The sequence below is a fragment of the Vidua macroura genome, chromosome 6 (genome assembly GCF_024509145.1).
Source record: "Vidua macroura isolate BioBank_ID:100142 chromosome 6, ASM2450914v1, whole genome shotgun sequence".
NCBI classification, from domain to species: Eukaryota; Metazoa; Chordata; class Aves; order Passeriformes; family Viduidae; genus Vidua; species Vidua macroura.
In genome coordinates this window covers 56,349,442-56,377,239 of record NC_071576.1, presented here as the reverse complement: position 1 = coordinate 56,377,239, position 27,798 = coordinate 56,349,442, and the positions used below count along the sequence as shown (strand labels likewise).

Below are 27,798 nucleotides of genomic sequence, written 5' to 3'. Positions count from 1 at the left end.
GTCACTGGGTGCTGCTGGCTGTGCCAAGGGGCTGAGCCCCTGGGTTCGGGGGCTGAGCCAGCGTCACCGAGCCCAGCAGTGGGATTTGCTGTGGAGGAGGCTGTGGAAGGGACTCCCCTTACCTTGGGATCAGCGCAGAGAGAACAGAGTTGCAGTTTTCCCTCTTTAAAACAATTTTTAAAATTTCATTATATATACATTATATTCATTAGGTTTTTGTGCATGCTTTTGGAGCTATCCCAGAGGATCTTTTGGAGCTATCCCAGAAGATCTTTTGGAGCTATCCCAGAGGGTTTTCTTTCCTGTGCTGCTGCAGGAGGGGAGAGCAGCAGAGCCGCGGCATCCCTGCGATCGCACCATGCCCCTCTCCCGCCACACCGGCCAAATCCCGGAGTCCACCTGGACTTTGGGCTTCAGGGAGATGACGGAGCCCTGGAAAGGCGCCGTGGGCTGCCTCGGCGTGGCCGTCTTCTTCGCCATGACCATCGGCATCATCTCGTGGCAGGCGCTGGAGCAGTCCCCGGAGGAGTGGGTGCTGCGGGGCCGGGACGCGGGGATGCTGTGGGAGCGCGGCCGCGGGGCGCTGCTGCTGCGGGCGCTGCCGGCCGGCCGGCCCGTGCTGGCCATCGCCGTGGGCAGCGTGCCGGCCACCGAGCCCCCGCCGCCCCGGGACCGCTGCTGGCACGACGGCGGCCAGTTCTGCTATTCCTGGGAGGAGGACGCCGAGCTCCGGCTCTCCCTGGAGCCGCCGGCAGCCCCCGGGACCGAGTGCTACGGCGTCCGCTGGACCCCGCTGCGCCCCGACGTGACCCTGAAGGTAACGGGGACCCCTCCGTCCAGCTCCGAGCCCTTTGGGATCCAACAAGGGAGGCTCTGGCCTGACCATCGTCCCCCAGCTCAGTTATGGGGTGGCACTGTGGCCGTGGTTCCCTGCCTTCCGCAGCAGGAGGGTGCCGGGTGGGGAAAACCTTTTGGAAGCGTCGTGCCCTGAGGCTGGGCCCCAAAATCCTGTGGCGGTGCCATGCTGGTGACCCCGGAGTGGGAGAGCTGTGTTTATATGGAGACGGAGTAAATACCCACTGGAGATGACAATGCTGGCGAGAGCCTCGGGAAGGTCTCTTCCAAAACAGACACAATGGGCAGCTCCCGCGGGATGGGAATAATCCGTGTCCGCTGCTGCAAACATTTTTGGTATCATTCCCTGTTTTCCCCCTCAGTTAAATAAAAGCAGACTCTGGGAAGGAGCCTTAGGAGGGGAAGGAGAAACGCTGTCAGAGCAGGGTGTCCAGCTGTGGGGAGCCCTCAGAACAAGCAGGGAAGTGGGACAGGATTCTCTGGGATGGAGGATTGTTCTCCTTTGGCCATAAATCACCTGTTGGCACCGTTTTGAGTGGGTGGAAGGTGTTGCCTGAGCACAAACCCTCGGTCTCCTCCACTGACATTGGTGTGAGGCATTTGAGAGGATGAGTGAGACAGAATAGGCTTTCCCCCACTTTTTTTTTTTTTTAAAAAAAACCCAAACCATTGGAAAATATGATCCAGTGAAATCTGAGTTCAGAACAGACTGTTTTCCCTCTTTCCCAGCTGGTGTAACGAGTTCAGCTGACACCTGGTACAGCTATTCTGAGTCTCCAGGGTTTCCACTTTAATAATTTACATCTCCTCTCCCCACCCCTTGGAGAGACTTAACCTCTCTGCGCCCCCGAGCTCAGGACTCCAGGAGGCTCCAAAGTCTTGGGATTGGGAATAAATATGGGGTGGGTTGAGGGCGGGGAGGGCTCTGGGTCCCCTCTGCCACCCCAGGCCCCCTTCACGGCCCCAGATCTCTGGGCTTTCGGGGAAGCCCATCCTGCCTGGGAAGTCACGAGGATGCTAAGTCCTGCTGATCCCTCGATTTGGCAGAAAGGGGAAAGTTTGAGGAGCTGTGAAGTGAAAACTGATGATTTCTGGCAGGAGGAGGGTCAAAGATGGGGATGTCCCCTATCCCAGGACCCTGTCAGGCCTATGAGAATTGCCCAAATCCCCACACTGAGTCTCTTGAGGGAATTTCTTGTCATCAGCCCTCAGGAAAGAGGGAAGCTGTGCCTTGGGAGGGAGGATGTGCCACCCTCAGGATGCTGCTGCATCAAGGTGAGGGCTCAAGATGGGACTAAAAGCTCTCTGTGAGAGCTCAGGTGGGGACAGCTGCACATGCAGATTCACTCCAGAAACTCTGGGAAAGGCAGCTGGAGAGCTTAATGTGTTTTTAAAGTAAAACAGAGGGAAAAAAATGGAGAAAAAAACCCACTGAACGAAAAGTACCAACCAAATAAAAAACCTGACCAAACCAAAAAGAAAACCCGACCAAACCAAAAAAACCCCAAACAAACCAATAAACCAAAATGCATAGATTTTCCAGTTGGGTTTCTGAAAGTGCCATCAGCGCATTTTAAAGCTGTTTCCTTGAATTTCCCCCTCTGTTGTCCTGTCCCACAGCCACTCACACCTGCAGAGTCTCTTCGCTCTCACTTTTGCAGCATCTTTTCACCTGCAACTCAGAGGAGTTTGGTAACTGTGGTGGGGTGCAAAAGTGTGATTGTTGTGGCAGTTTGGTTTTATTTGTGCTCCTCCAGCAAAAAACTGGCAGGCTTCAGGAAGCACGTCTTGCTTTTCCTTTGTTTTTGAACGAAACCATAATTTTACGCTGTAAAAGAGGACACCTTCCACTAGCACAGTTTGCTCCAAGTCTGGCTTTCCTTCTCCCCCTGAGTTTTCCTCGCTTTTTGATGATGCTTTCCTGGCTGCAGGATTGTTTTTCCATGGCCAATGTCTCCTGGTATGGAGGGCCGAGCATCCGTGCCCAGCGCTGGCCCCTCAACGGCGCCGAGAGCCCCGCGCAGCCCTTGGTCAGCGGCGACCTCAGCGCAAACCCCGCCGGCTTCGGGCCCATCCTGGAGAGGTACTTCCTGGGATCCACAGGTAACCACCTCCTTCCCTGGCCAGGCTCCAACAGCTTCAATCCCTGTGCTTCTCTGCCCCTCTCCTCACCTCTAAAGCAGTTTAAGAGTAGCATGGATGTCTCTGGGAATAAAATATCTGGCAAATGGATCCCACACTGCCTCATCCCTGTGGGAAAGCTGATACTGAAGCTGAGTGCCTGAGGATGGGGTGGCCCAAGTCACTCCCGGGACATCCCGTGCTCTTGGTGTGCCTGGTTTGTTTTTAAGCCCAGATCTGTGCCCATTGCTGCATCCCCAGCTCCACTTGAGCAGCTTCGTGGCTCCTTGATGCCGCTCTGGGATGCTGGATTCAGGCAGGAGTTCAGCTGCTGGTGTTGTTTTCTGGGGTATATTTGGATTATTCTGCAGAACATCAAACTTCAGGTATTACCCCAAATTAATCCAATTGACCTGCAGCTGCCCTGCATTGCCGAGGCCGCTGAATGCTGAGCAAAAAGGCCAGGAAAGGGAGAAATCCAACCCTGAAAGGCATTTTGGACTCTACAAGGGAATAGCAGGAGCAGGGTGGGGATGGTTGGCACAGCTGGATCGGTGGTGGGATCAACCCAGATCAACCTTGGCACCAGTCAGGCTCTGCTAATCCCTGCAGCTCCCAGGACCGGGAGCAGCCGGGTGCTTGCTGAAACACCGTTTTCCCACTCTTCCCCAAAAGGAGTGACGGTGACAGTGGCTCCCGACGTGTCCCTGCTCCTGTCTGTGGAGAGCCACCGGCAGTTCTGCCTGGAGACGCCAGCGGGGCGAGAGGAACCCCTGCACTACCGGCTCTGTGTCAGCGCCGACGTGGCGGCCGCCCGCCAGCACACGGCCAGCGCTCCGGCGGGGGCAGCTCGGACACCGCCGGACACCGCGCTCCTGGGGTGAGCGCTCCTTCCCCGACGGTGGGAACCCTTCCCAATGTCCTGCTTGCTCTCCCAAGCATCTCATGCGGGATTTCCCACCCTGCAGGTCTCCGATCTGGCGCTACCACGGCCCGGAGGGTTCTGCCGCCAAAATCAAGCGAGGCCTGAGGTCACTGGTGAGGAGGCTGAAGCGGCATCGCCTTCAGGAGGGCGTCGTGGCCCTGGGGGAGCGCGGCACCGCCGTCCTTGCTGCTGTGGTACGGCCGTCCTGCCACCCTCCGGGCACGTGGGGAGCGTGGTGCTCCTCTCCCACAAACCCCTTATTCCTGCCCTTCCCACCCGCAGGACCTCGTGCCCTCGGAGCGCAGGAAGAGGCAGGCCCTGGCGCTGGTGGAACCTCTGGAGCTCTCCATCACGCTGTCCCCATATGCTGGTGTCACCTCCCCGCTCTTCCTGCGCTCCCTGCGTGGTGGTGAGGCCGCGGGATACTGGCTCAGCCGCCAGCCCCGACCCGGGGCCAGCTCGGTACGGGACCCCCTCAGCCCCCAAACCAAAATTAAAGCTGAATAAAACCCCTCAGGTTTATTATTTTATCAAGGGACACAGCCCCATCCCACTGTACTGGGACACAGCAGGGCTGGGGGAAGCAGCGTCTCTCCTCATTCCTACAGAAGCAGCTTTAAAATTTCCACTTCCAGTGTTCAGAAGATTCCCCTGCTCCACTTTGTGTGGTCATTTTAATGATCCCTTTGCCACCAGCTCAGGGATTTTTGGGGGGTTGAGGGAGAGTTTACACCTTGATGCGCTGCACCACGACAGGGCAGGGTGGGATGGGGGCAGCATGGCATCCCCCAGCCTTGCACCCCGGAATCAGCAGGACATTGTATGGATCTGACAGGGATTTCCATCCTCCCCCTCCGCAGATCCCGCTGCTGACCACCTGGAAGGGGCAGCTCTGTGCCCGCCTGAATGTCACCAGCGAGGCAGCGCTGGGCTGGTACCTGGCTCGTGCCCGGCGCCTGCGGCAGGCGCTGGGGGCCGCCTACATGGCCTTCGAGGGAGTCGAGGGCAATTCCTTCCTGGAGCAGGATGTCCCTGCTCCCGCCGAGCTGGCGGGTGATGGATACACCGAGGTGCTGGCGGCGGCGCTGGCGACGCTGGGCAATGGCACCGTCATCAGCGCTGGGAGCAGGTGGGTGGGCACCGGGGAGAGGCCTCGCTGGAGCTGACGGGCAGAGAAGCTTGCTGGGGGATGGTGGAACTGGTGCTTGGAATGCGTTCTTGGTGTTCCCAGATCTTTCTTGGCACCCAGGGAAGTTGAAGTGGTGAGGAAGTGGGATAGGGCAGCGTGTTGGAGTCAACGATCCTTGTGGGATGTGAAGATGATGCAGCCCTGGCACAGGGTGCCCAGAGAAGCTGTGGCTGCCCCATTTCTGGAATTGTCCAAGGCCAGGTTGGCTGGGGCTTGGAGCAACCTCGGATAGTGGAAGGTGTCCCTGCCCATGGCAGAGGGTGGGACTGGAGGGTTTTTAAGGTCTCTTCCCACCCAAACCGTTCTGGGACTATAACCTGGCCCCAGTGACTCCAAAGCCAGCTGGGCATCATGGAATTTCGCCCCCTGTGAGCCCCCTAAGCACCTTGAAGGGTTTGTGCTGTTTCTCCAGATCCAGTCACCTCCCACTGTTTGTCCAGATGAGCCCCCTGCGCTCTGACTGGAGCCACGCTGGGCTGAAGGGGCTCATCCCCTCCGTGCTGCACTACAGCCTCCTGGGCTACAACTTCTTCATCCCTGATGCAGTAGGTAAGGGTTGGTTTTCCATTTTTTCCCTATTTCTGGCTTCTCTGTGGTGAATTTTGCAGCTTTTTTCCAGGCACGGGAGGTACACTTGCACCTTAGTTGTGCTTGGAGTGTTTTGCTCCCCAGTTTTCTGTTGTGCTGGCTTGATTGGGATGAATGTTACCAGGGAAAAAAGCGAGGAACCAAAAACAAAAGAATATGCTGTAAATATTGCCAGGGAGCTCCAGCAGCAGCCGGGTCTCTGGGGATGCCCTTCCCAGAGTTCCACCACAGCCCACCCCTGCAGGGCTTGGCTTGGGCTAAATCCCACCTGGCACAGGCAGGATCTGCATCCCCAGGCTCCTGGCTGGGGAACGGATGTTCCTAAAACCCCAGCAGCTCTGCTCCAAGTCTGCATTTCTGCTCCAAAGCAAAATGGCTGCAGAAATCCTGAAATAAAAGCATTATAAAAGGGCAAGAAACAGCCTTTAATCAGGGCCAAGTGGATCCATTTCCCTTTTTCTTGGAGCTGATGGAATCAGTGGTGGTTAAAACATGCCCTGAGTGTGCAGGGGCTGTGCAGAAGTGTCAAACATGGAGAGCTGAGCTACACAACAGCCCCAAAATAGGGGCTGAGAGCAATATTTCAATTTGGCTTCTATTTTTAGCCTGTTTTCCTTAGAAAATGAGGCTCAAGCAATCCCAGCACGGGAGTTTGCTTCTCAAAGAGGTGCTGGAGCCCTTGGCTTGTGTAGATGGGAGCGCAGATCCTCCTGCACACAGAGAGCTGGGCAGTTCACTGCCAGGGTTTGTGTCCCAGCAGCCTGGGAGCTGGAAGAGCTGAGAAATGCCTCTGGAAGAAACAGGAATTTGTGGATGGCTGGGTGAGCCCTCAGTGCTGGGGGGTTTTGCCATTTCCAGGGAAGCTGTGCCAGGTTTTCAGAGGGACGGTGATGCTTTAGGCACTGGGAGGAGCTCTGAGGTTTCCCCAGAACCTTTCTATGCCATGGGAGATCCTCACTCCAGCCCCATGTTCCCACAGGAGGGAGCGTGGCTGGAGCCACCCAGGGGGACACGGAGCTGTTTGTGAGGTGGCTGCAGATTGTGACATTCCTGCCCGTGATGGCCTTTGGGACCCCGCCCTGGCTCTGCTGTGATGCCTGGGTACGTATCCCACACTCCAGAGGGGAGGACACTGGGATTCTGACATGGCCAATGCCCCCAAAAGCCATGGAAGGCCTGGCAGGGATCTCCTGCCAGCTGCTGTCCTCAGCTTTCCACTGAAGTGGGAATAAATCCATTATCAATGGCTTTAGATTCAAGTACCAATGGATTTAAATCAAATGGATTTGTGTCTGCTATCAATGGATTTAATTATATTTCAATTCCGTGGTTTCATATGCATTATCAGTGGAATTTAAATCAAACTGATTAAGGTCCTTTATTAACAGATGTAAATCCATTTAAATACAATTAATTAATATCCATTATCGATAGATGTAAATGCATTTAAATCCATGGGTTTATGTGCATGGTCAATGTACCTAAATTCACTTAAATCCAATGGACTCATATCCATTATTAATGGGTTTAAATCTGTTTAAATCCATGCGTTTATATGCATTGTCAATGGAGCTAAATTAACTTAAATCTAATGGACTAATATCCATTATCAATGGGTTTAAATCTATTTAAATCCAATGGGTTTATATTCATTATCAATAGAAGTAAATCCATTTATATCCAATGGATTCATGTTCAATATAACTGGACTGAAATACATTTAAATATAATAGATTCGTATCTATTATCATTGTATTTAAATCCAATGGATCTACAACTATTTTCAGTGTATTTAAATAAATTTAAATTCAATGGATTTAAATTCATTAACAACAGATTTAAATCTATTCAAATCTAATGTGTTCATATCTGTATCAATAGATTTAAATCTAGCTGATTTATAACAATTACCAATGGATTTAAAGCCATTTAAGTCCAATTAAGTCCATTATCAATGGATTTAAATGTATTACCAATGGATTTATATCCAAATCAACTAATATCCAAATATATCCAATATATCCAATTAATCTAATTAATATCCATATCAATTTATATCCAAATCAATTAATATCCAATATCAACCCCATTTGCACCATAACTTCAGCAGGACATTCAAATTCAGTAATTTCTCTTCCCAAGGGAATGCATGTTTTACTTTTAAGTTTTTTATTATTTATTGTTGGTTTTTTTTTTTTTTTCCCTTGCCTGCTTTGCTGTTTCCGGGACATTGAGTTCCTCATGGATTTGTCCCCCACGTGCAGGTCCTGAATCTGACCCGCCAGTGCATCCAGAGGCACCGGGACTTTGTTGTTCCACTGCTCCTAAAATACAGTGAGGAGTGGCAGAGTTTGGGATACCCCATCTTCCGTCCTGCCTGGTGGCTCAGCCCCACAGATCCAGTTGCATTCACCATAGAGGATGAGTTTCTCATTGGAGATGAGGTGGGAATTCTGCATTATTCCTGTAAATCCAGCGCTGTCAAAGTACAAACCAGGACTTGGATTTAAGCAGATTTAAATCCAAGCCAAAGCAGCTGAGTTTTGTGGGTTTGAGGTTTTTGCTTTTTGGAAAAGCTTGGCTTTCCTCATGAAACTCTTATTTAGAGCCCTAAAACCCTCTATCAGCTTTGGAAGTGAAATGATTTAGCAGGAATAAAGAGTCTCAGAATGCTGGGAACTGCTTTTCCCATGAAACAAGGGAGAAAAATGGTCCCTGAGAGTGGAATTACACTGGCTGTATCACTGGGAAGGAAGTTTTGCAAGAAATGCATTTCTGATGGTTTTTTTTTGTTCTGGTTTTTGAAAATATAAACTGGATGGAATCTTGGGGCAGCTGCAGGCAGGGATGATCCCAATCCCAGTCAAAGGAATGTCACTGCACTGCATTAATGTTTCTAAACTGACAGAAGGCAGGGATAGCTGGGATTGGGAAGGAACTCCCAGTGAGGCTGGTGAGGTCCTGGCACAGGGTGCCCAGAGAAGCTGTGGCTGCCTCATCCCTGGACTGTCAGGGCCAGGTTGGATGGGTCTTGGAGCAATCTGGGCTAGTGGAAGGTGTCCCTGCCCATGGCAGGGTGTGGGACAGGATGGTTTTTAAGGTCTCTTTCAACCCAAACTATTCCAGGATTCCCTGATGACCATCTCATCCCCGCACGCACATCCTGGCTAATCCACCCTCTGCTGAAGTTCTTTTTTCTTTCTTTTTCTTCTCCCTGCAGGTCCTGGTTGCTCCAATAACAGAAAAGGGACAAATGTGGAGGGATATCTACCTGCCAGGACAGGGGCACCTCTGGCTGGACACCAACAGTGCCCGAGTGTTTGATGGTGGCACCACGCTCAGGAATTACTCTGCCAGCCTGGCCGAGGTGCCGGTGTTTGTAAAGACCTCCTGAATCCAGGCTGGGCAGCTCTGGGACAGAGACCTCCGAGGGCAGCGCTCCCCTCAGACTTCCAGCCTCTTTGCACTTTTCCCAGATCCTTTTTTTTTTTTTTGTTTTGTTTTGTTTTTTACTTCAGCAGAAATTGTCAGAATTTTCTTACTCGTTGTTATCCTAAAGCAGTGGCTCCGCCACCAACATTCATCCCCACTGAATGCTGCATTTTTTTCCAGGGTTTTCCCAGTGAAATGTTTGTCTGTGTATGTTCAGGTGGGCACATCCAGCATTTCCAGGTCCCTGGCACCATGCTCAGAGAGGCAGGGATATGATTTTCCAGGAGATAAACAAATATCAGCTCATACCTGAGGGCAAGTTTTGTATTTAATGAAAAAATTAAATCTAGGGAAAAACTACCAGGATAGTTTTGGTGCTGTGTGTGGCCACCTCCTGTGCTGAGCAATGCTTCTCCCACCCGAGGCTGTGTGTGGTTCCCAGGTAGCAAGAGCCCACCTTCTGAGTATATTTGGGAAAAGGAGTGAATTCCAGGTGTATTTAAAGCAGGTTTCTGTGGAAGAAAAATAAACTTGATCAAGCAGAGGAGTGGATCTACCAGAGCATGATGTGGATATTGAGGATCCTTGCCCACCTCCTGTGTGCCCAGGCTCCTGCTTTTCACCATTTGTTGCATTTTATGGCTTTTTCACAATTATTTCTTGCAGTGCAAGAGAGATCCAATGTGACCAGGCTCCTTCCATCCAGCAGAGAATGTATCCATAGGCAAAATCCACATCTCACATGTTGAATATGCATCTAGGGAGATGATCAGCTATGCTAATACCCCAAACTGGAGATCAATGGGACACTGCAGGTTAGTGGGGTGATTCCAAAGGCTGGCATCTGGGGACAGGGACTGGATGACAACTGGGAGGGAAGTTTAGGGCAAGTTTTGGCCCTGGAGCTGGGCTTGGGCACCTCTAGCACTGATTTGTATCAGCCACACCTTGGGTTTTTGGGGAAAATATTCCTGTACCAAGCTGTAGCTCCGCTGAAAAAAATGCTAAGGGGTACTAACTTCTCCCAGCAAAGCTTCCCTGGATAAAACTGAAGGGAAAGAAAAGGCAAAATCCAAGTAAGGTTCAGCCATGGAATGGATGTGAAGGCATGGAGAAGGGAAGAGCCCCTCAGCTCCTTCCTTGATCCACAGAGGCACTTAATGATGCTGGGGAGAGCTCACAGAGGGAAAAGATGAAACTCATGAGGGTAACCCAAGGGCATGGGATGCTCCAAAATATCTGTGGAGGCTCCTGAGTGCCAAAAAGAAGAAAAGGGGTGCTGGCTCACGTGGCATTTGTTTATTTGCAGCAAGTCAAGCCCTGGAACAGGATGTCCAGGGGGGATTTGGTGGCTCCATCCTGGGACATCACCAAAGCCTGCCTGGACACCCTGGGCTGAGCCTGAGCATGGCAATTCCCATTTTGGGAGGGTGGGCTATGTGTCCCTGCACCGGTGCCGGCTCCTCCTTGAGGAGCCCAAGATGTTCCGCTGGGACCTTGGAGCTCGTTCCTGGTCATCATTCCAGCTCCTCCACTGCCTCTGCCTTGTGGAGTGGTTGTGGGGCATTCCCTGGGAAGCTCTCTGGGAGTTCTGGCTTCTCCTGTGGGATCTTCCCCGGGTTTGGCTCCTTGTCGCGTTCCTGGAGGAACCCCAGTCTTCCCACTGGTGTCTCTCACTCCTTCTCGAGGGGGTGTCACGTTGGGGCCTTGGAGTGTGTCTGTCATCGGCATTCCAGCTCCTCCAGCGCCTCTGGTTTGCGGAGCGCTCGTGGGGCACCGTTCCCTGAGAGCCTGCCTGGGAGTTCTGGCCTCTCCTGTGGGATCTGCCCCGGCTTTGCCTCCTTCTTGTGTGCTGCTGTCCGGAGGAATCAGAGTCTTCCCACTGGTGTGTCTCACTCCTCCCTGAGGGGACATCATGTTGGGGCCCTGGAGTGTGTCTGTCATCAGCATTCCAGCTCCTCCAGCGCCTCTGCCTTGCGGAGTGCTCGGGGGAGCCTGTCTGGGTGTCCTGCTCTCTCCCGGAGGGCCCGTCCCAGCCACGGAAACGCTCCCTGCCCCTGCTCCACCTGCGGCGGCCCCGTGACCGTTCCTGCTGGCTCCATGACCTGCGGGACCTGCGCCGGGATCGATGTCCCTGCGAGGAGGCTGGGACAGCACATTGAAACCTCAGAGTTCGTCCCTCTTCGGGTGTGTCCTCTCTTCTCTGCTGCTGCCACCACCTCCTCCTCGGGGAGTTGCTGCCTCGGGTGTGCCAAGACTGCCGGCGGCCATCGCGGGGCCACCTCACGGATCTCCTTGGCCTCCTCTCCCAGGGCCCGCCGTGCCTGGAGTGTCCGGAGCAGCTGCGTGGCCGCCGCGCCGAGTGGCCGCGCCATCTCCGCTTCCTGTCGTAGGCCCGCTCCTGCACCTCGTGGTACAGGGCCACGTGCTGGGGGTAGGGGTGGCGCGTGGGCCGCTGGCACCGCGGGCACACGGCCTCGCCCAGGCTCCAGTCCCACAGGCACAGCTGGCAGAAGCAGTGCCGGCACGAGCTGGAGCACGCGGTGCCGATGTCCCGGCACTCTGGGCACGCGGCGTCCTCCTGGCTGTCGTCCTGCGGCGCGGCCGGGGCAGCCTGGCTGGTGCTGGCAGCAGAGGTGCCCGGCTCTGGAGTGTCCTCCCTCGATGACATCTCGCCCTGCAAGAGGCACAAAGTCTGTTTGCAGGTACCTCTCCCCGAAACCCCGCAGCTCCTCGTCCCTCCGGGGCCATCCCACACCTCAGCAGCGGGGCCGTGGTGGGGCTGGAATAGCGGTGTTTGCATCCCACGGGTCTCACCATGGGATTGCGGCTCTGGGCCCCCTGTCCTGCTTCTGTGACGTGTCCTGTGGCTGCTGTGAAGTCACTGATGGTGCTGTCACAAAGGGCCACTGTTGAGGCGTGGGACAGCCCTGAAGGGCTGAGCTGCCGCGCTTGGGTTTAGGGACAGGCGTCGGGATAAATTTTGCGTCTTGCAGGGCGAGAATATGTCACAGGAGGGGAACCCAGAGGGGATCCTCAGGGGGAGGCCACAGGAGGTGACCAAGGTGGCACCACGATGGCCACAGGTGGCCTCGGCACGGCCAGGAACTCATCAGGAACTGCAGGGTTGGGACAAGGGGAACGGCTCCAAAACGGAAAAGGGGAGATTTAGGCGGAATACTGGGAAGAAATCCTTCCCTGTGCGGGGGTGAGGCCCTGGCAAAGGTTGCCCGGAGCAGCTGTGGCTGTCCCATCCCTGGAAGCATTCCAGGTCAGGTTGGACAGGGTTTGGAGCAGCCTGGGATAGTGGAAGGTGTCCTTGCCCATGGCAGGGGGTGAGACTGGATGAGCCTTAAGGCCCCTTTGAGCACAAACCACTTCAGGATTCTCATGAAGAAGAAGGAGGTGGCAGTGGAGCGGGGCTTGGAACAGCACTGACGATGACTTGAGTCTGCACCCTGAGAGCTGAGGCTCTGCTTGGGTGAGGCTCCGTGGGGACACACCAGGAATCTTTCAGTTTATCACACTACTGGATAAGAACAGCTCTCTGAGGCAGTTCATTTTGCTGGAATCACGGCTATCCAGTTTTCTTTATGATCTCAGGTTGATCTCAGATTTGTTCCTATTGTTGATAAAGTAAGTTAAGTAACCTTCAGCCATGAGGACACAAATCCTACTAGAATAAAGGAGTAAGGGCTGAAAAAATTCTGTCTCCTGCATATGGGAATAATTGGATCGGCTTTCTTTTACAGTGCTCCCTTCTTAGAGCAGTAGGGGGAAAGGGAGGCGTCTTAGATCAATAAGACAACTTCCCAAGGAGCTGTGCCTTGGGCTGAGATGGATGCTTTTTGGGGACAACAAACACAAGTATGTTTTTTGGAACAGGCTGTAGCTGGGCTCGCACCTCCCCCCCAGTGCCACAGGCTTCCCGAGGAGGTGGTGGTGTGCCATCCCTGGAGGGATTTAGTGCGTGGATGTGGATCAGTCTGTGGCACTTGGGGACACGGTCAGTGGCCACCTTGGGGGACAGCGGGACCTACGCGCTGCTTTCCCTAGGGGCCCAGTGCCCGCGCACGGCCCCACGGGACTTGTAGTTTTCCTCTAGCTTCTCCCCGCTCGCAGCCGCCGCTAAAGAGCTACAACACCCATCATGCCCAGCAAAGCACCGCGCACCCTGGTGGTCCCCGTCCCGTGGGGCCGCGCGGTGCATCACGGTGCTTGTAGTCCAACCTTCCCAGGCGGCGCGTGGCGCGGCGGCGTGCGGGGACTACATTTCCCAGCGACCGCAGCGCCAGGAGCGGAACCGGGAAGCACGAAGATGGCGGTGGATAAGGAGCTGCTGGAGCGGGACCTCTACGGGCTGCTGGGGATCGGCGAGAAGGCATCCGAGAAGGAGGTGAGGAGCTCAAGACGGGCTCCTTCTCTCCCCTCCATCCCTTTCCCGGTGCCCTCGGGCGCGGCGGGTTCCCGGCGCGGCGCTGCCCTCCATCGCTGAGCTGAGGGGCTGCTCCAAGCGCGGCTGCGGGACCGGGGCTGTCAAATGGGAAAATCCCGTTTTTACTGATGTCGGTGTTGTAATTTCCCGGTTTTACTGGAATTGGCCTCGTTCCCCCAATTCACCCCTCAATCCTGCGGGGCGGAACCCGCCTTTGGAGGAGGAGAGAATTGCGGAGTTGGTCTGGGACAGGTTGTTCTCGCTTTGTTTATGTGCTTCCAGAAGGGAAATACACGTGTTGACCCGAAAATCCTGTCGTTAGACGTTTGTCCGAGCGCCCAAAAGTCACGCAGTTAATTTCGTGGGCTTGGAATTACGCGTTGGCGGTTTTTAATTGAGTTTAGTTGCTTAGTCAGTGCTAAACACGGGAAGGAAGCTCCGAGAGCTGCAGAGGGGCTCGGGACAAGGGCCGGGAAGAACAGGACAAAAAGGGAACGGCTGGCACTGCCAGGGAGCGGGGTTAGCTGGGACAGCGGGGAGGAATTCTTGGCTGAAATGGGAAGTTAGAGGATGGAGCCCGCCGAGGAGACGCCTCTCCCTCAGCTGGACTCTTATGCAGGAGGTGGGGTCATTTGCAGGGATTTTCCTGCACATTCCCAATCCCGGGAGCTTTGTCCACCAGGTGGGGCCGGGACACAACTTTTCCCACTTGTTATAGCAGGGAATTGGTTGGGAGTGGGATAGAGTGGCTTCCTTTTTTCCTTCCTCCCCCTTTTTTTTTTCCCTTTCCCCTTTCCCTCTCCATTTCCCCATTTTCCATTCTCTTTACCTCTGTTATTTTTCTTTTCCACTTCTCTTCCTTTCCCCATTTGTTTTCATTTCCCTCTTTTTTTCCTTTCCCTCTTTTTTGGTTCCCTTTCCCTCTTTTTGGTTCTCTTTCTGGGTTTTTTCCCTTCCCCCATTTTTATCATCTCCCCCTTTTTTCCCCCTTCTCTTTTTCCTTTGCTTTCTGCTCTTTGGTTTCCTTCCTCCGTATATTTTCCCTCTCCCCTTTTCCCCCCTCTCTCTTTTTTTTTTTTTTTGTCTCCCCTTTTTTCTTCTCTCCTTTGTTTTTTCTTCTCCCCTTTTTTCCTTCTCTACTTTTTTTTTTCCTTCTCCCCTTTTTTCTCTCTCCCCCCTTTTTCTCCCTCTCCCTTTTTTTTTTTTTTTTACCTGAGGTTTGACTGCTGCAACACAAGACACTTGGAAGTAAAAAACAGCTTTTAAAAGCTCCAGCTCCTTCCAGACACGGCCATGTCCTGGGCTCAGCAGGTTACCCTTGAACACAGGGATTATTTTGGGTTTCCAAGTTGCTTTTCTTGGCAGAGACAAACCAGTTTCCCCCCAGTAACTCCCAGTGTGGCCCCTGCAGGTGAAGACAGCGTTCCGGCAGAAGGCCCTGACCTGCCACCCGGACAAGAACCCGGACAACCCCCGGGCAGGTGAGATGGGGCAGCTCTTCCTGCTGGAGTTTTCACTTCTCCAGGCTCCTGGAAGTGGCTCTGCTTCCCTAAGTGCTGAGGGAATGGCTGGGTGTGTGTCCCTGGGAATGCAGACAGGGCTGGGAGTTGCTCCTGTTGCTGTTAACTCTGCTTTTTAAGGCTGAACGATCCCTGCTGGGTTTAGAAACACCGGCATTAAGTCAGTGCTGGAATTACAGCTGCACCCCTCCAAACCTTCCCAACCTTTGCCTGTTTGGACACTGCTTTGATCTGTATCTCTCACAGTCCAAATTTCACCAGCACTCCATAAATCCTATTATCTGTGGGCAGGGCAAGAGGGAATTTCAGCTGCCTGCAGCGAGTGATTGCTGTGGATGAATGTCGTAGAATTAGCAGTTACTTTGTATTTTGTGTGTCAAGACTGAGAATTCATCTTTATAAAAAATAAATACAGTTTGCCAATGCAAACAAGACAAGAGGAAAGACTTAAAGGCTAGATGGCTGTAATGCAACAACTTCCAATATAGCATAAGCAGGACGTCTTGTTGAAGGAAAAGGACTGAGAGGGAGAAGGAAATTGTGGAGCTCCAGCTAAATGTGGCATGAAGGAGATATTGCCACCCAAAATAAAAAGAATCAGTAAGAAAAAATAAGTTTGTGTGTTCCAAGATTTCTCTTAAAATGAAACAATCCCAGTTTTTTTACTCTTGAGTTTGTGTAACACCTTTGAGCTGAGGTGGCCCTGGCTAGAGGTTGGCTTAGAAGTCTCTTGGAAGGGTGATTTTTGTTCCTTGGAGAGACCTTCCTGCAGGATTTGTCTTTCCTGGTTCTTCCTCAGGTCCCTCACCTGGTTTCCCTCATCTTGCCCTTATTTCTTCTTGTTCCCAGCGGAAATTTTCCACCAGCTCTCCCAGGCCTTGGCCGTGCTCACAGATGCAGCAGCCAGGGTAAGGATGCTCTCTTGGGAAGGGTGGGATTTTGGGCTGGTGCTGGGAACTGTAATCCTGCCTGTCCTGCTCTCTGCTCTGGGAGAGACTCCATGAATACAAATCTTAGCTGTTATTCCCCCTGGTTCTCCATGAAATCAAATCTCAGGTGCCAGGTAAAAGCTCGGAGAAATGTTGTGTTTGGGATTTGCTGCTGGGAGCAGCTCTGCCCTGAGATTCTGCCTTTAATAACGTGCTGGACTGGAGCATATCCCATTTAATAACACCATCCCTGATTCAGGAACACCAAATGGCAACATCTGTCATTCCTGTTGAGTCAGGGGCTGACAAATCAGTAATACCTGGATGCAATTCCTGAGGCTCCAAGCTTTGCTGTCTGTGGGACACAGGAGAGCTTGGATCCTTCTGAGGCTGTGAGGAAGTGGCAGAGAACCCACTGCCCAAGGCCTAAAAGAACCTGGAAACGTCCCTGGAAAGAATAAAACCAAAAAAAATGGCAAGGAACTCTTTCCAAATTAGCTCAGGAGAGGGAAAAGTGTTGATTCCAGTCGATAAAAGCTAAAAACATGACCTCTTTTCAGGTACTGGCAAAGCTTGTAATCCAAGAAGCAGCAGATGCTTCAGCCCTGCTGACAGGGTTTCAGACCCTGATGTTGTTGTATTCCCTGTTTTCCAGTTTCTCTCCTGGTTTCTGTAGTTTCCCACTGTTGTGCTGGTTCCTTGGCAGGCAGCCTATGACAGGGTGAGGAGGGCAAAGAAGGAGGCTGCAGCAAGGACACAGAAACTCGATGAGAAAAGGAAGAAAGTGAAGCTTGGTAAGAAAATCAAACCCTCACGTTCTCCTGCGGTCTCCCCTGGCTGGCTGTTTGCATTTCTCCTTCCACAGGGGTCAGTCCATGGGGGATAACTCTGGTTTCTTTATCCCTAGTACAGTCCAGTAGATCTGGAAAAACCTCCCACAACTATAGGTGGCCCTGCTCTGGGAAGGAGGGAATTAGGTCCTGCTGTGGGAATTAGGGGGTTGAGGGCTGTTAAGGCTCCTTTGGTGTGTGAGGCCAGATGAAAGGCATCAGAGCTGTCAGGATATTGGTGTAGCTGCAGCCAAGTCTGTGATCTATCCATCTTCCTCTGGCCAGCAGGGAAAATTCAAGTTCTCTTTGGATTGTTTTAATTTTGTTTCTTTTTCTGCAGATCTTGAAGCCAGAGAACGGGAAGCCCAGTCCCAGGAGAATGAAGAGGAGGAGATCAGGATAACGAGATCATTAGAAGAAGAAGTAAGGATAAATTCTTAGTTCTCTCTGCTATTTTTGAGAAGAATTATTTCCATTCATGATGAAATCTGTGGGATGAGGTGCAAAAAACCTCTGGAGAGCAGCACTTCAACCTTTGGGATTAAAAGGCTCTGTGAATCAGAGAATCCTGGAATGGTTTGAGTGGGAAGGAACCTTAAAGCCCATCCAGTTCCAGCCACTGCCATGCTCAGGGACCCCTTCCATCAGACCAGGCTGCTCCTTTTGGAGCTGTACCAAGGGAACTGGCAGGAGGGGTGTCCCAGGAGATGGGTGTGAGGCCCAGGCTGTCCTTGGAAGTGTCCAGGTGACATTCCAGCCCTGGCTCTGTGCCTCAGGTGCCCGTGCTGTGTTCTCTGTGCCGTAGATAATCCGCCTGCGCGAGGAGGGCTCCCGGCAGCTGGAGGAGCAGCAGAGGCTGGTCAGGGAGCAGATCCGCCTGGAAAGGGAGCAGCACAGCCGAGGTGAGCACGGGGGAGCACCTGCAGGTGGCATTGAGCTCTTTGGCAGCTGTCCACCCTGAATTTTTCCAACCTTCTTGCAGGGAAAAATGCCTCAGAACATGTCTCCTGCTTGTGTTTTTGCTGACCTGTTTCTAGCCTTGATCATGACAAGTCTGTGCTTCCTAAAAGGGAAAGTTCCTGTTGCACGAGATTTTTGGGACTGGAATGGTGCAGTGGAAATCCCAAAGTGTTTAATCACATGTATGTTCTCTGGAAAAAAAATTATTGCAAAATGAATTTTCACCCATGTCCTTTTCTTTTTTTTTTTTTTTTTTTGCTTTTTCTCTCTTCAGGCAAGCAGGAAAGAAATGGAGCAGAAGGCAAAATAACTCCTAAGCTCAAGGTAAGACATCCTTGAAAAGCTGTGTTTTGGTGAAAACTGATAGAACATGGTAGAAAACAGAAGGGACATTTCAACCCTGCTGAGCTGGCACATCCTTTTTTATACTGGAGATGAAATTCCTCCATGGAATGTGCACCATCAGGTGAACAGCTCCTGTCCTTGCTGTTAGAATTCCTTCCTCAGTCACCTTTTCTTTGTCTGCTCCAGATTTCTGAGCCTGGGATTGAGTTGTCTGTGCTTTAAGCACAGGGAAACATCTGCTAATTACCCTGGCAGAGCCATTAGCAACCTTTCAAGTGCGATCTTTTTTTATTCCAGTGAGCAGCGTTTCTCTCTGTTCCCCAAACAGTTTGTTCCCTGTGCTCACTCCCATGCTGAGATCACTGTCTTGGCAGGCCTGGGAGTGTGGCTGGAAATAGCAGACGTGGTGAATGTGCAGGGGGGTGGGAGCTGCTTGAGCAGGCAGCGCATCCAAACGGGAGAGATTAACTCCTGCCGTTTGTTTCCAGCTCAGGTGGAAATGCAGGAAGGAAGATGAGACTGGAGGGGGATACTCCAAAGATGTGCTGCTGCAGATTCTGCAAAAGGTCCTGTCTGACACTCTTCCCTATTTATTACTGGGTCTTCCCCTGATCTCAGTGCTGTAAGAATAGTGAACTCTGGGAAGCTGCATATCACAGAATCACGGAGTGGTTTGGGTTGGAAGGGACCTTAAAAATTATTCAGTTCCACCCCTTGCCACAGGCAGGGACACCTTCCACTAGACCAAGTTGCTCCAAAGCTCTGTCCAGCCTGGCCTTGGACACTTCCAGGGATGTGGCAATCATAGCTCCTCTGGGCAACCTGTGCCAGGGCCTCAGCACCTGCTCAGGGAAGGATTTTATCCTAATAATCTCATCTAAACAGGTAATCTCATCTAAACAGCTGGTTTAGAGCCATTCCCTGTGTCCTGTCACTCCATGCCCTTTTAAGCTGTAAACTGGAGTGGCTCATTTCCTTCCCTGTTCAGCTTTCTCATGCAGTTTTCAGAGCTCATCAGCATGATCGTGGAGTCATTAAAGTTGGAAAAGATCTCTTAAATCATCAAATCCAACCTTTGAACAAAGTTGGATCCTTTGATCCCTTAGCTGGGAGCTGTTTCCCAGCTAACAGTTCTGGCTGAAACAGAGCAACTGCAGACTCTTCCCACTGGATGCTTCCTGCCCACTTAGTCTGGCTCTGTGGTTGTGGTGCACTCATCCTTCACTTCAAGCACTCCACGTCCCTGCTGTGGGAAGTGCAGAGGCAGGCACAGACAAGCCTTTGATCTGATCAATCCCACCCTGGCATCTTTCTTTTCCCTCTGAGCTCTGACTCTGAGCTCAGCAGCCCTCTTGCACTGGGACTTGCTGGGAGCCAAGTGTGTAGCTCCATGCCTTCCCAGATTATTTCCTGGAGGGACAGAAATGGTGGGATCAGTGGAAACGGCACAAATGGTGACAGTTCAAGCCTCATGTCTGTGAAAACACATGTTTTCTCTTTGTGTTCATTTGATAACTGAACTTGACATCTCTCCTGGCTCTGTAATTAGCTTTCCTTCCTTTCTTTCTTCCCACAGTACGGTGATGTGCTCAATTTGTTGATCTCCAGCAGGAAGACTGGGAGTGCAGTGGTGGAATTTGCCACAGTGAAGGCAGCTGTGAGTGTGCAGAGCCCCTGCAGGGTGTGCTGGGGGTGGCACAGGACAGGTGACAGCCAGGACACTGCCCTGTCATTAAGGCGGTGGAGAAGGGTAATGAGAGTCAAAAGGCACGGAGGGAGTGGTGCAGCTGGAGGCACAAACCCAGAGATCAGGCACATAAACAGGTTGTGCATGGAACAGGCTGAGGGAAGAGGCACTGCCTTAAAATTCAGGTACTGAGCACTTACTCAGCTCTCTCTGAAGGTGAAATGCCTTGGAGTTGGGCTTATGTGTTTTGGAGGTGACATCAGGCATTTGCAGTGAAAAACAACCCAGAATGTCTTAACTCACTGTGAGTTATAACAATCCATGTGGCTGTGGGAGCCAGAAGTCATCAGTTACCTAAATTTTAGTAGCTCCATGAGCTTGGGCTATATGAGAGTTTCCTTGTTAGCTTTTCTTTCACTCATATCCAAATGATAAAAACCCCCAGAATTGTGGGTGACCTGTATATCAAAAGTGCTGGCAGGGGTATGGACCATAAAGGTGCTTCTCATGTAGGGCAGCTGTGAAATCTGAGAGTCATGGAATGGTTTGGGTTTGAAGGGACCTTAAAAGACCATCCATTTCAAGCCCCCAGCCATGGACAGGGACACCATCCACTAGCCCAGGTTGCTCCAAGCCCCATCCAGCCTGGCCTTGGACACTTCCAGAGATAGGTCTTGTTTGTGCCCTACTTGGCCTTGAGGCCATTCTGAGATTGGAGCATGATTCTTAGGGACTTGTGAGGGAAGGGAGTGGGATCTGAACTTCAGGTGATGATGGAAGGATATTTTCCCTGCCCAGGAGATGGCTGTGAAGAATGAAGTTGGCCTGCTAAATAACCCCCTGAAGATTTCCTGGCTGGAGGGCCAGCCCCGGAGCCACCCCAGCACCGTCCTCCCTGACAACACCAGCCAGCCCAGGACCTCACAGGTGAGGAGAATGGGCTGTGGGATGGAAATCTGGTGCTGTAACAACCTAAATCTCAGAGTGCTGTCACATAGAAGCTCTTGGGGCCAGGCCTGGCTTTCCCTGCAGCCCTTTCTGTGCTGGATCAGTGGCTTTCTAAAGGACCTCCTGCCTGGGCAGCAGCACACTGGGAGCTATTTGGATCTTCACGCATTCCCTTTCTCCCAAGTGAAGAGCAAGGATGTTCCTTGCTCAGCCCAAAGCCTCCAGTGCCATTCTGATGGGATTTTTGAATATGTCTTGACTGTTGGAATCCTCTGAGTGAGAGCTGCTGAAAGATTCCTTTAGAGAGTCTTGATTGCTCACTGCATTCCCAGGAGGAGGATGTTTCAGTGTTGGAAGCAAACCTCTATTCTTGGGGTCTGCAGGAGGGAGGAGACAGCAATATCAAGCTAAATACCCTTTTGTGTGTTCACTCCCTAAATATTTTAAGCTTGTGAAATTGTTCAGTGCATTCACTCTCTTGATGTTGCATTAAGTATTTCATTTATATTATTTGTAATTATGCATCAGAACACCTGATTGTTATCCTGTCCATGTAGGACCAGGGAGAGTCCTGCAGCCACAGGAGATTCACCAGAGTGTTAGGAAGGGGACAAAAAGCAGAATCCAAAGCATGTTATTTGAGAATTTTTCACTAGCAGAGAGTGAGAACTGGCTCATTCCTACCAAAGGGGGTTGCTGGTGCAGTTGGAGCTTGGTAGTGGATTCCAGCCTCTGTAGGTTCAGATCCCTGAGTTTGTCTTGGCCTGTTTCCATGCCCAGAGCTTGTTAGTGTAGAAGTGCAGCGTCTGCCTGCAGTGCAGGATTAGTGTGGTGGGGCAGCAGGGAGAGCAGGAAAGCAGCACACAGTGCTGGTGACTCACCTCTGCCCAGCACAGCCTCCTCAATCCCACCTGGCTCTGGGAATGCTGAGAAGTTGCTGCCAGGGACCTGCATCCTTCCCAGGAGCTGCACAGCTGGTGCTTTGCTCCTTTCTGCTGCTTTTAGCCGTAAGAAGCTGCACTTTCTGGGATTGCACCGCAGCCTTGGATCTCCAAGCTGCTCTCCTTCCTGTTTTTCCTTGTTCCTGCTCCAGACCCTCCCCAAATCCTCCTGCTGCATCCACTAGGATGCTTCTAAAACCTGTAATGTGTTTACAGCTCCTCTTGGCTGATCTGCTTCCAGCTGACTTAGCTTGTGCTCTCCAGTTCAAGAGTGTGAAGAGTGAGCTCCCAGATCCCTGTTCCCTCTGCCTCTTCCCTTCACACCCAGCCTGGCTTCCCAGCCACCAGGCTCCACTTTCTTGCTTCCAGGCTGCACTTACCTCATTCTGATTTAAGCTGCCCTTGCTTCCTATTCACTTCCCCCCTTCTGTTTTTGTCTGAATCCACCCCCGTTTTGTTCCCGCTCTGTGCAAAAGCAGCTCCACTGCTGCTCTGCTTCAGGAAACAGCCCAAGCCTGCAGCGTTCTCATGGCAACACGCTCACTACTCATCCTCTGCTCCCTGCCTGGGACAGGCAGCCAGGTACTCCCTGCCTGGGAGAACCAGCCAGGACCTGAGTTCCCAGGTGGAAGCTACTCGTCTTCCATAGCCTTGTTGTCTCTTACAGCAACAGGTGCACATTGTCCAGCTCCAGTTCCTGGAGAGCTGCTGCAGCCAAGGAGGCTCCAGTTCCCCTTGGAAGTCAGAAGCTGTGGCTTGGACAGTATTACTCCAGGCTATTGAGAGCAGTGGCTGTGTGATGGTTCAAAGCACACAGTGGCTGCAAAGAGCTTGTTTTGCCATTCCAACAGCATGCAATGCTTAGTTTTGGGAAGATTTTCCCTGCTCCTGCAGTGGAATCTCCCTGCCAGGGCTCCTCAGCCATTCAGCCCTGAGAAAAGACTCCTGCCTGGTATTCATGTACCTGTTCTAAGTTCCTTCAGAGGTTTCAGAAGGTTTATTTCGTATTATCTGACTTTGGGAGGTGAATCTCACAGGGTAAGAGGCAGCTGTGCCTTCCCTGGAGTGTCCCTGCACTTTGCTGTGGCCACTTCCAAAGCTCCTGGTTATCTGGGGGCATGGAGGTTTTATTATTGTTGTTTTTTAAAAGAGTCCTAATAGTTAAAAAGGTAAGAACTGGTAGTTTCTTTTAACAGTTTGTCCTGGTGTCCAAAATGTTCTCAGCCTGGCAGAACCTTTCTCACTGTCCAGCTCAGGGTGGGGAACTGTTCCTGTCTTGCCCTGAGCTGTGTGAGCTCTCCTCAGGGGAAAATCAAGTCCCAGCAGCTCTGCCCTTCCCTCAGAGCCACACAGGTGTCCCTCCCCCATCATAAAACCCTGCAGTGCCAAGGAGGATGGACCTGGGTCACTCCAGATGCCCTGTGCTCCTGGTGCCTGGGATTTCTGAGGCTTGTTCCCAATGAAATGAGGCAACCAGACATTTCCAGTCACAGATACATTTATTCTTCTATGTCTGTACAGCTGGGAGCTCAGTGCATGCGTAAGGCAGCAGTGTCAGAGGCATCTCTTCTCCTGCCAGGAGGATAAATCCACTGCTGGTGCTGTATCAGGAGCCTACTTGGATGCTTACCTGTTTCCAGGCTGGGAGTGCCACCTGCACTGGAGTTAAGGGAAAAGAAACCCACAAGGAGGAAGAGCAAAAATGGAGGAACAGCTTTGAGCTTTCACATCCAAACATGGTGGGAGGAGAAGCCCCAGTTCCTGTCTCTCAGCCCTCAAAGCTTTGGCTTCGGGGTGCAGTGCTGCTGCCTCCTTGCAGGCTGCCTGCTGTTCCACAAGTGATCCATGATGAATCCCTGTGTGTCCCTGCCCCACAATGTCACATCCCCAAAATAAGTCTTTCCCAAAAAATGCCAGTCTTCCCTGAGGATGAGACACGCAGTCTGGAGCGGGAAATTCCCGGGGTGGAGAGTGGAAAGTTGCCCACGAGACAGCAGACAGTGCTCTCACCTGAGCACAGAGCCCGTGAGCTCTGCTCCAGAGGATTCCTTGGCAAGGACAGGGATGGTCTGTGGTGGGCGAGGCGAGGACAACAAAACAGGCCACACACAACAGGCATGCTCCAGTATCCTTCCTCCTGCTGGAATCGGAGGAACTGGCAGCAGCAGTGAGTAACTGGGATGTGATGGAGAATGAATACCTTCAAATGGCATAATCCCTCGGGTTCTGTTTCCTGAGGGTCTGCAGCACATCCTCGAGAAGCGACAGCCCCAAATCCACTTTGAAGGACAGGAAGGGGTCAGCCAGGTCAGGAAGAGTGGTGCTGTTTGGGAGACCTGCCTCTGAAGTGCCGTGGTCCGTAGCCTGGTCCTTGTGCGTTGGAGTGGCTTTGTGGTACGGAGCAGCGTCGGAAAAGGAGAGGTCGGTGTGGGAATCTGTGTGATCGATGATGTTGGGGCAACTGGAACTGTCCAGGTACAGCCGGGGAGGCTTGGGAGGGGCTTGTGCCTTGGCCAGGTTCTGCTCGCTCTGACAGGACAGGTACTCAGACTTGTCCTTCAGATCCCTCAAGCATTCCCTCTTCTGGCCGTCCGTGTCCAGAGTGTGGCTGTTCTGGTTCAGGATGATGACTTGGTTGCCCAGCTTTTTGTGCCTCCTGAGGGAGAAGCGTCGGAAGAAGGTGGTGGACTTGATGGACCCCCTGCGCCAAGTATCCATGGTGAGGAAAGGCAGCGAGGAGCAGGAGTGCTGACTCCTCACAGGCGGGAGCAGAGGATCAGCAGAGAGCCACGCAACAGGATCAACCTCTTCCTGCCCCGTTCCCGGAGCTGCAAGGAACACAGAGAGGCTGGTGGTGCAGGAAATGCAACCTCCACGCCGTGGCAAGGAGCACTTGGCTTGTCTTGGATCTCTAGGAGTCTCCCCCTGGAGTGGAGAGGAGCAGTGGTGTGTGAGCGAGCTCGTTAAACGAGTGCTGCGGCTCCGGGCTGGTGGGGAACAGCAGAGGCACAGTCACCATGAGAACAGATCTAATCTGGCATCTAGAACAGAAGGGCACTCGGGTGCCATGGTAACCAGGCACCTTCTGTGGAGGGGCACCGCCAGAAAAGCGCCGTGGGTGGCTGGGAACGAGACGGTGACTCAGTCCCACCGAAGGAACCCAGGGAATACAGGAGAAGGGGGATGTAGAAAGCGACAATGCAGGAGACAACGTTGGGAGACCCGAGTGCAGAAGAGACTTACACTCTGTTGGAGCAGCTCGGAGTCCAGGAGCAGAGAGGAGAAGCTGCTGGAGCACTTGGAGACCAGGATGAAGAAGCAAGTCCGGGGAGAGCTCCAGGAGTCCAGGAATTCAGCCAGGTTGGACCCAGAATGCCAAAACTCCCCAGCACTGCCGCCGCCGTCCCTTCATGTGCCACCCGTCGCTGCTTCCCGGGCTGCGGCTCCCTGCGTGGATGTGTTTGTTTTGAGCCAAGCCCTTGCTGAGTCAGCCACGTCAGGAACTGGGTTTCACTCCATTGGTAATTGCCAGGATTGCAGGAAGTAGGTGTGTGGAGTGGCGGAGCCTCAGCCCACGCTCAGGCACCCGGGAGCACGTGCTGGGAGCCCACCTGGAGCAGGCTGTTCTCCCTCCCGCTGCTCCGAGGGCTCCTTGTGTCAGCAGAGCTCCCAAACCAGGCTGCAAATAATCTCCTGGCTGTTTTACATTTCAATCCCAGTGTGAGGTGGGGCTTCAGGTTTGTGTGGGTGATTCATCTGCATGAGTCTCAGGCAGCCTATTCCATTCAGCCCAACAAATTCCTGGGGTTGGTTGATGGGACTTGGAAGGATCCCGGCTGAGGGCTGATACCATCGGTGCTTTCTCAGACACTGCTGCTGCCAGTACCCAAAGGTCATTTTGCTCAGGTGGCTCCTAAGACACCAATTAGACTCTTAATTTCCCTCTTGATGTTCCTTATCTGTTGTGGGTTTTCATTGTGTCCTTGCAGCCGGAGGAACCACTTTGCTGGCACAGGATATGGAATTGCACTCGCCAGTGTTTCCATGCAGAGACTTATTTAGGCATTCTATTGCCTTTGTATCCCTCCTGCTTCCTAAGAAATCCTTCAATATCTGGAGAAGCTGTTGCTGCCCCATCCCTGGAAGTGTTCAAAACTAGGCTGGAGCAGCCTGGGCTAGTGGAAAGTGTCCCTGCCCATGGCACGAGGTTGGAACCAAATGATGTTTGAGATCCCTTCCCACCCAAACCATTCTGAGATTCTGTGATTCTCTGTGATCACTGCTTAACCCGCTTCCCAGAAAAAGGAATAGGAAGGGTTTTTTTTTTTTTTCCATTCACCTTCTGTCAAGAAACTCTTATTTCTACCTGAACTGTCAAGGAATGAGCTGGATGTTTCCAAGCCTTGCAATGCTTTCATGCATCCAAAATAGCACGGCCACCTACTAGTGTGGAATGGCTTTGGAAGCAGTGCCAAAGCACCGGAGCAGCTGTCATCTACTGCCCACGTTCATTAGGCAGAGTCTGCAATCAACTGCCTTGACGTGACAGTTGCTGCCACACACAGCAGGGAGGCTCTGAGAGCTTTGGAAAACTGTTCCATTCCTGTGTCAGGTTTGGGAACATCCCTGGTGGTGGTTTCCTTTCCGCAGTTGCTTAGAATCGGGGAATTGTTTGTGGTGGAAAAGACCTCCAGGGTCATTGATTGCAGCTGTTAGAATCATGAAATGGTTTGGGTGGGAAGGGACCTTAAAGTCCATCCCAGGGCAGGGACGCCTTCCACTATCCCAGGTTGTTCCAAGTCCTGTCCAACCTGGCCTGGAACACTTCCAGGGATCCAGGGGCAGCCACAGCTTCTCAGGGCAACCTGTGCCAAGGCCTCAGCACTGTCAGACAGTTGGAAGTTAGTCACTTCCATGACTCATCCACAAAGGTTTGATTTTTTTATGGCATTAGCCTTTGTAACAGGTGAAGTGTACGCTGGACTTCGGGCACCAACGTTGTTAGGTGCAGGGTAATCTTGTAATCCAAAATAATGCCCCATCCAGCCTCATGGAATGCTGGCTCTGTGTCTGCCCTGCTTTCCTCATCAACCACACTTATTGCTGGTTATTTTTAATAATCATTTTAATAACTTCTCCTGGTTATTTCCTGTAGCCAGGCAGCTTTCACCCGCCTCACCCAATTTCTGTGGGATCAAACTGTTTCCTGCCTGGAACGCTGGTGTTGTGAGGGGGATTTGGGGAAGTCTGGGAGTCTGTGCTGCCCCTGACAGGTTGTGTGTGTTTCCTGCTCCTTCCCAGGCGTCGGTGGTGTCAGAGCGGGACTACGAGAGCCTGGTGATGATGAGGATGCGCCAGGCGGCCGAGAGGCAGCAGCTCATTGAGCAGCTCCAGCGGGAAGATGAGGAGGAAAAGTCCCACACTTAGCATGAGAGCATGAATTCTTCCCATCCCTCCGTCCCCTCAGAGCTGTTTCTTAATTTAAGTCAATAAACCTCCTTTTTTCTAAAGGTATTGTGGGAATAGAAACTCCCAGGGACTGCAGCCCTTATCCCTCTCCAGGTTTGGGGAAGGAATGGCTGCCTGAGGTTCACAGAGTGCAGGTGTTACCCTGCCAGTGTGTGTGCCCAGAGCATCTGCCCCATCCCATGGGACAAGGTGTGAGAGGTGCCATCAGAACACCAGACCTTGGAGCTTCTAATTCCTGAAAGCTCATTCAGGAGCTGTGCAGCCAGAGGGATTTGGCAACAGCTTTTAACAACCCACAGAAGGACATTGGTCTCTTTGGAGCAATGTTTTATTGGTGTTACCCCCACAGCGGAATCCATGCACAGTCCCAAACATTCCAGCAGTGCTGGGATTAGAGCCCACACCTGGAACAGTCACACAACAACACTTTGTGTTATTTTGGGAATCCTGTGTTAGGTTTGGGTGGCAGTCTGGGATCTGGAAGTTAAGTGGTGCTGCTGAGATGGAAACGGGCCTTGCTGCCAAAGGAAGGGATTCTCAGAGCCCTGGGAGTAGGTTCAGTGGTTCCCTCTTGGATTTCAGGAATGAGATGGGATGCTTGCTGTCCCTCCCTAACCCCCTGGC

The 27,798-nt window shown here is 52.4% G+C and overlaps 2 protein-coding genes across 5 annotated transcripts; one reads left to right on the top strand and one right to left on the bottom strand.

The window, feature by feature from the left end:
* The first annotated feature begins 358 nt into the window (after window positions 1-358).
* On the top strand, window positions 359-27,215 carry DNAJC17 (DnaJ heat shock protein family (Hsp40) member C17). 3 transcript variants are annotated; one of them, XM_053981172.1, is made up of 12 exons: window positions 9,075-11,815; window positions 13,233-13,506; window positions 14,957-15,026; window positions 15,915-15,973; window positions 16,701-16,788; window positions 17,165-17,247; window positions 17,630-17,726; window positions 18,059-18,108; window positions 18,618-18,695; window positions 19,706-19,786; window positions 20,615-20,743; window positions 23,227-23,361. In XM_053981172.1, exons 2-12 carry the CDS (start codon window positions 13,261-13,263, stop codon window positions 23,290-23,292), a joined length of 1,047 nt encoding a protein of 348 aa, XP_053837147.1. In that variant the 5' UTR covers window positions 9,075-11,815; window positions 13,233-13,260; the 3' UTR covers window positions 23,293-23,361. The 3 variants fall into 3 exon arrangements, with proteins under 3 accessions (XP_053837145.1, XP_053837147.1, XP_053837146.1); XM_053981171.1 differs by lacking the exon at window positions 23,227-23,361 and adding an exon at window positions 27,007-27,215 and having other exon boundaries at window positions 9,077-11,815; XM_053981170.1 differs by lacking the exons at window positions 14,957-15,026; window positions 15,915-15,973; window positions 16,701-16,788; ... (5 more) ...; window positions 20,615-20,743; window positions 23,227-23,361 and adding exons at window positions 359-817; window positions 2,787-2,958; window positions 3,652-3,856; ... (4 more) ...; window positions 6,658-6,779; window positions 7,943-8,122 and having other exon boundaries at window positions 8,899-11,815; window positions 13,233-13,504.
* C6H15orf62 (chromosome 6 C15orf62 homolog) lies at window positions 23,908-25,300 on the bottom strand. 2 transcript variants are annotated; one of them, XM_053981175.1, is made up of 2 exons: window positions 24,949-25,300; window positions 23,908-24,692 (listed from the first exon to the last, which is right to left on the bottom strand). In XM_053981175.1, exon 2 carries the CDS (start codon window positions 24,421-24,423, stop codon window positions 23,908-23,910), a length of 516 nt encoding a protein of 171 aa, XP_053837150.1. In that variant the 5' UTR covers window positions 24,424-24,692; window positions 24,949-25,300. The 2 variants fall into 2 exon arrangements, with proteins under 2 accessions (XP_053837150.1, XP_053837151.1); XM_053981176.1 differs by having other exon boundaries at window positions 23,908-24,533.
* Window positions 27,216-27,798: the final 583 nt, after the last annotated feature.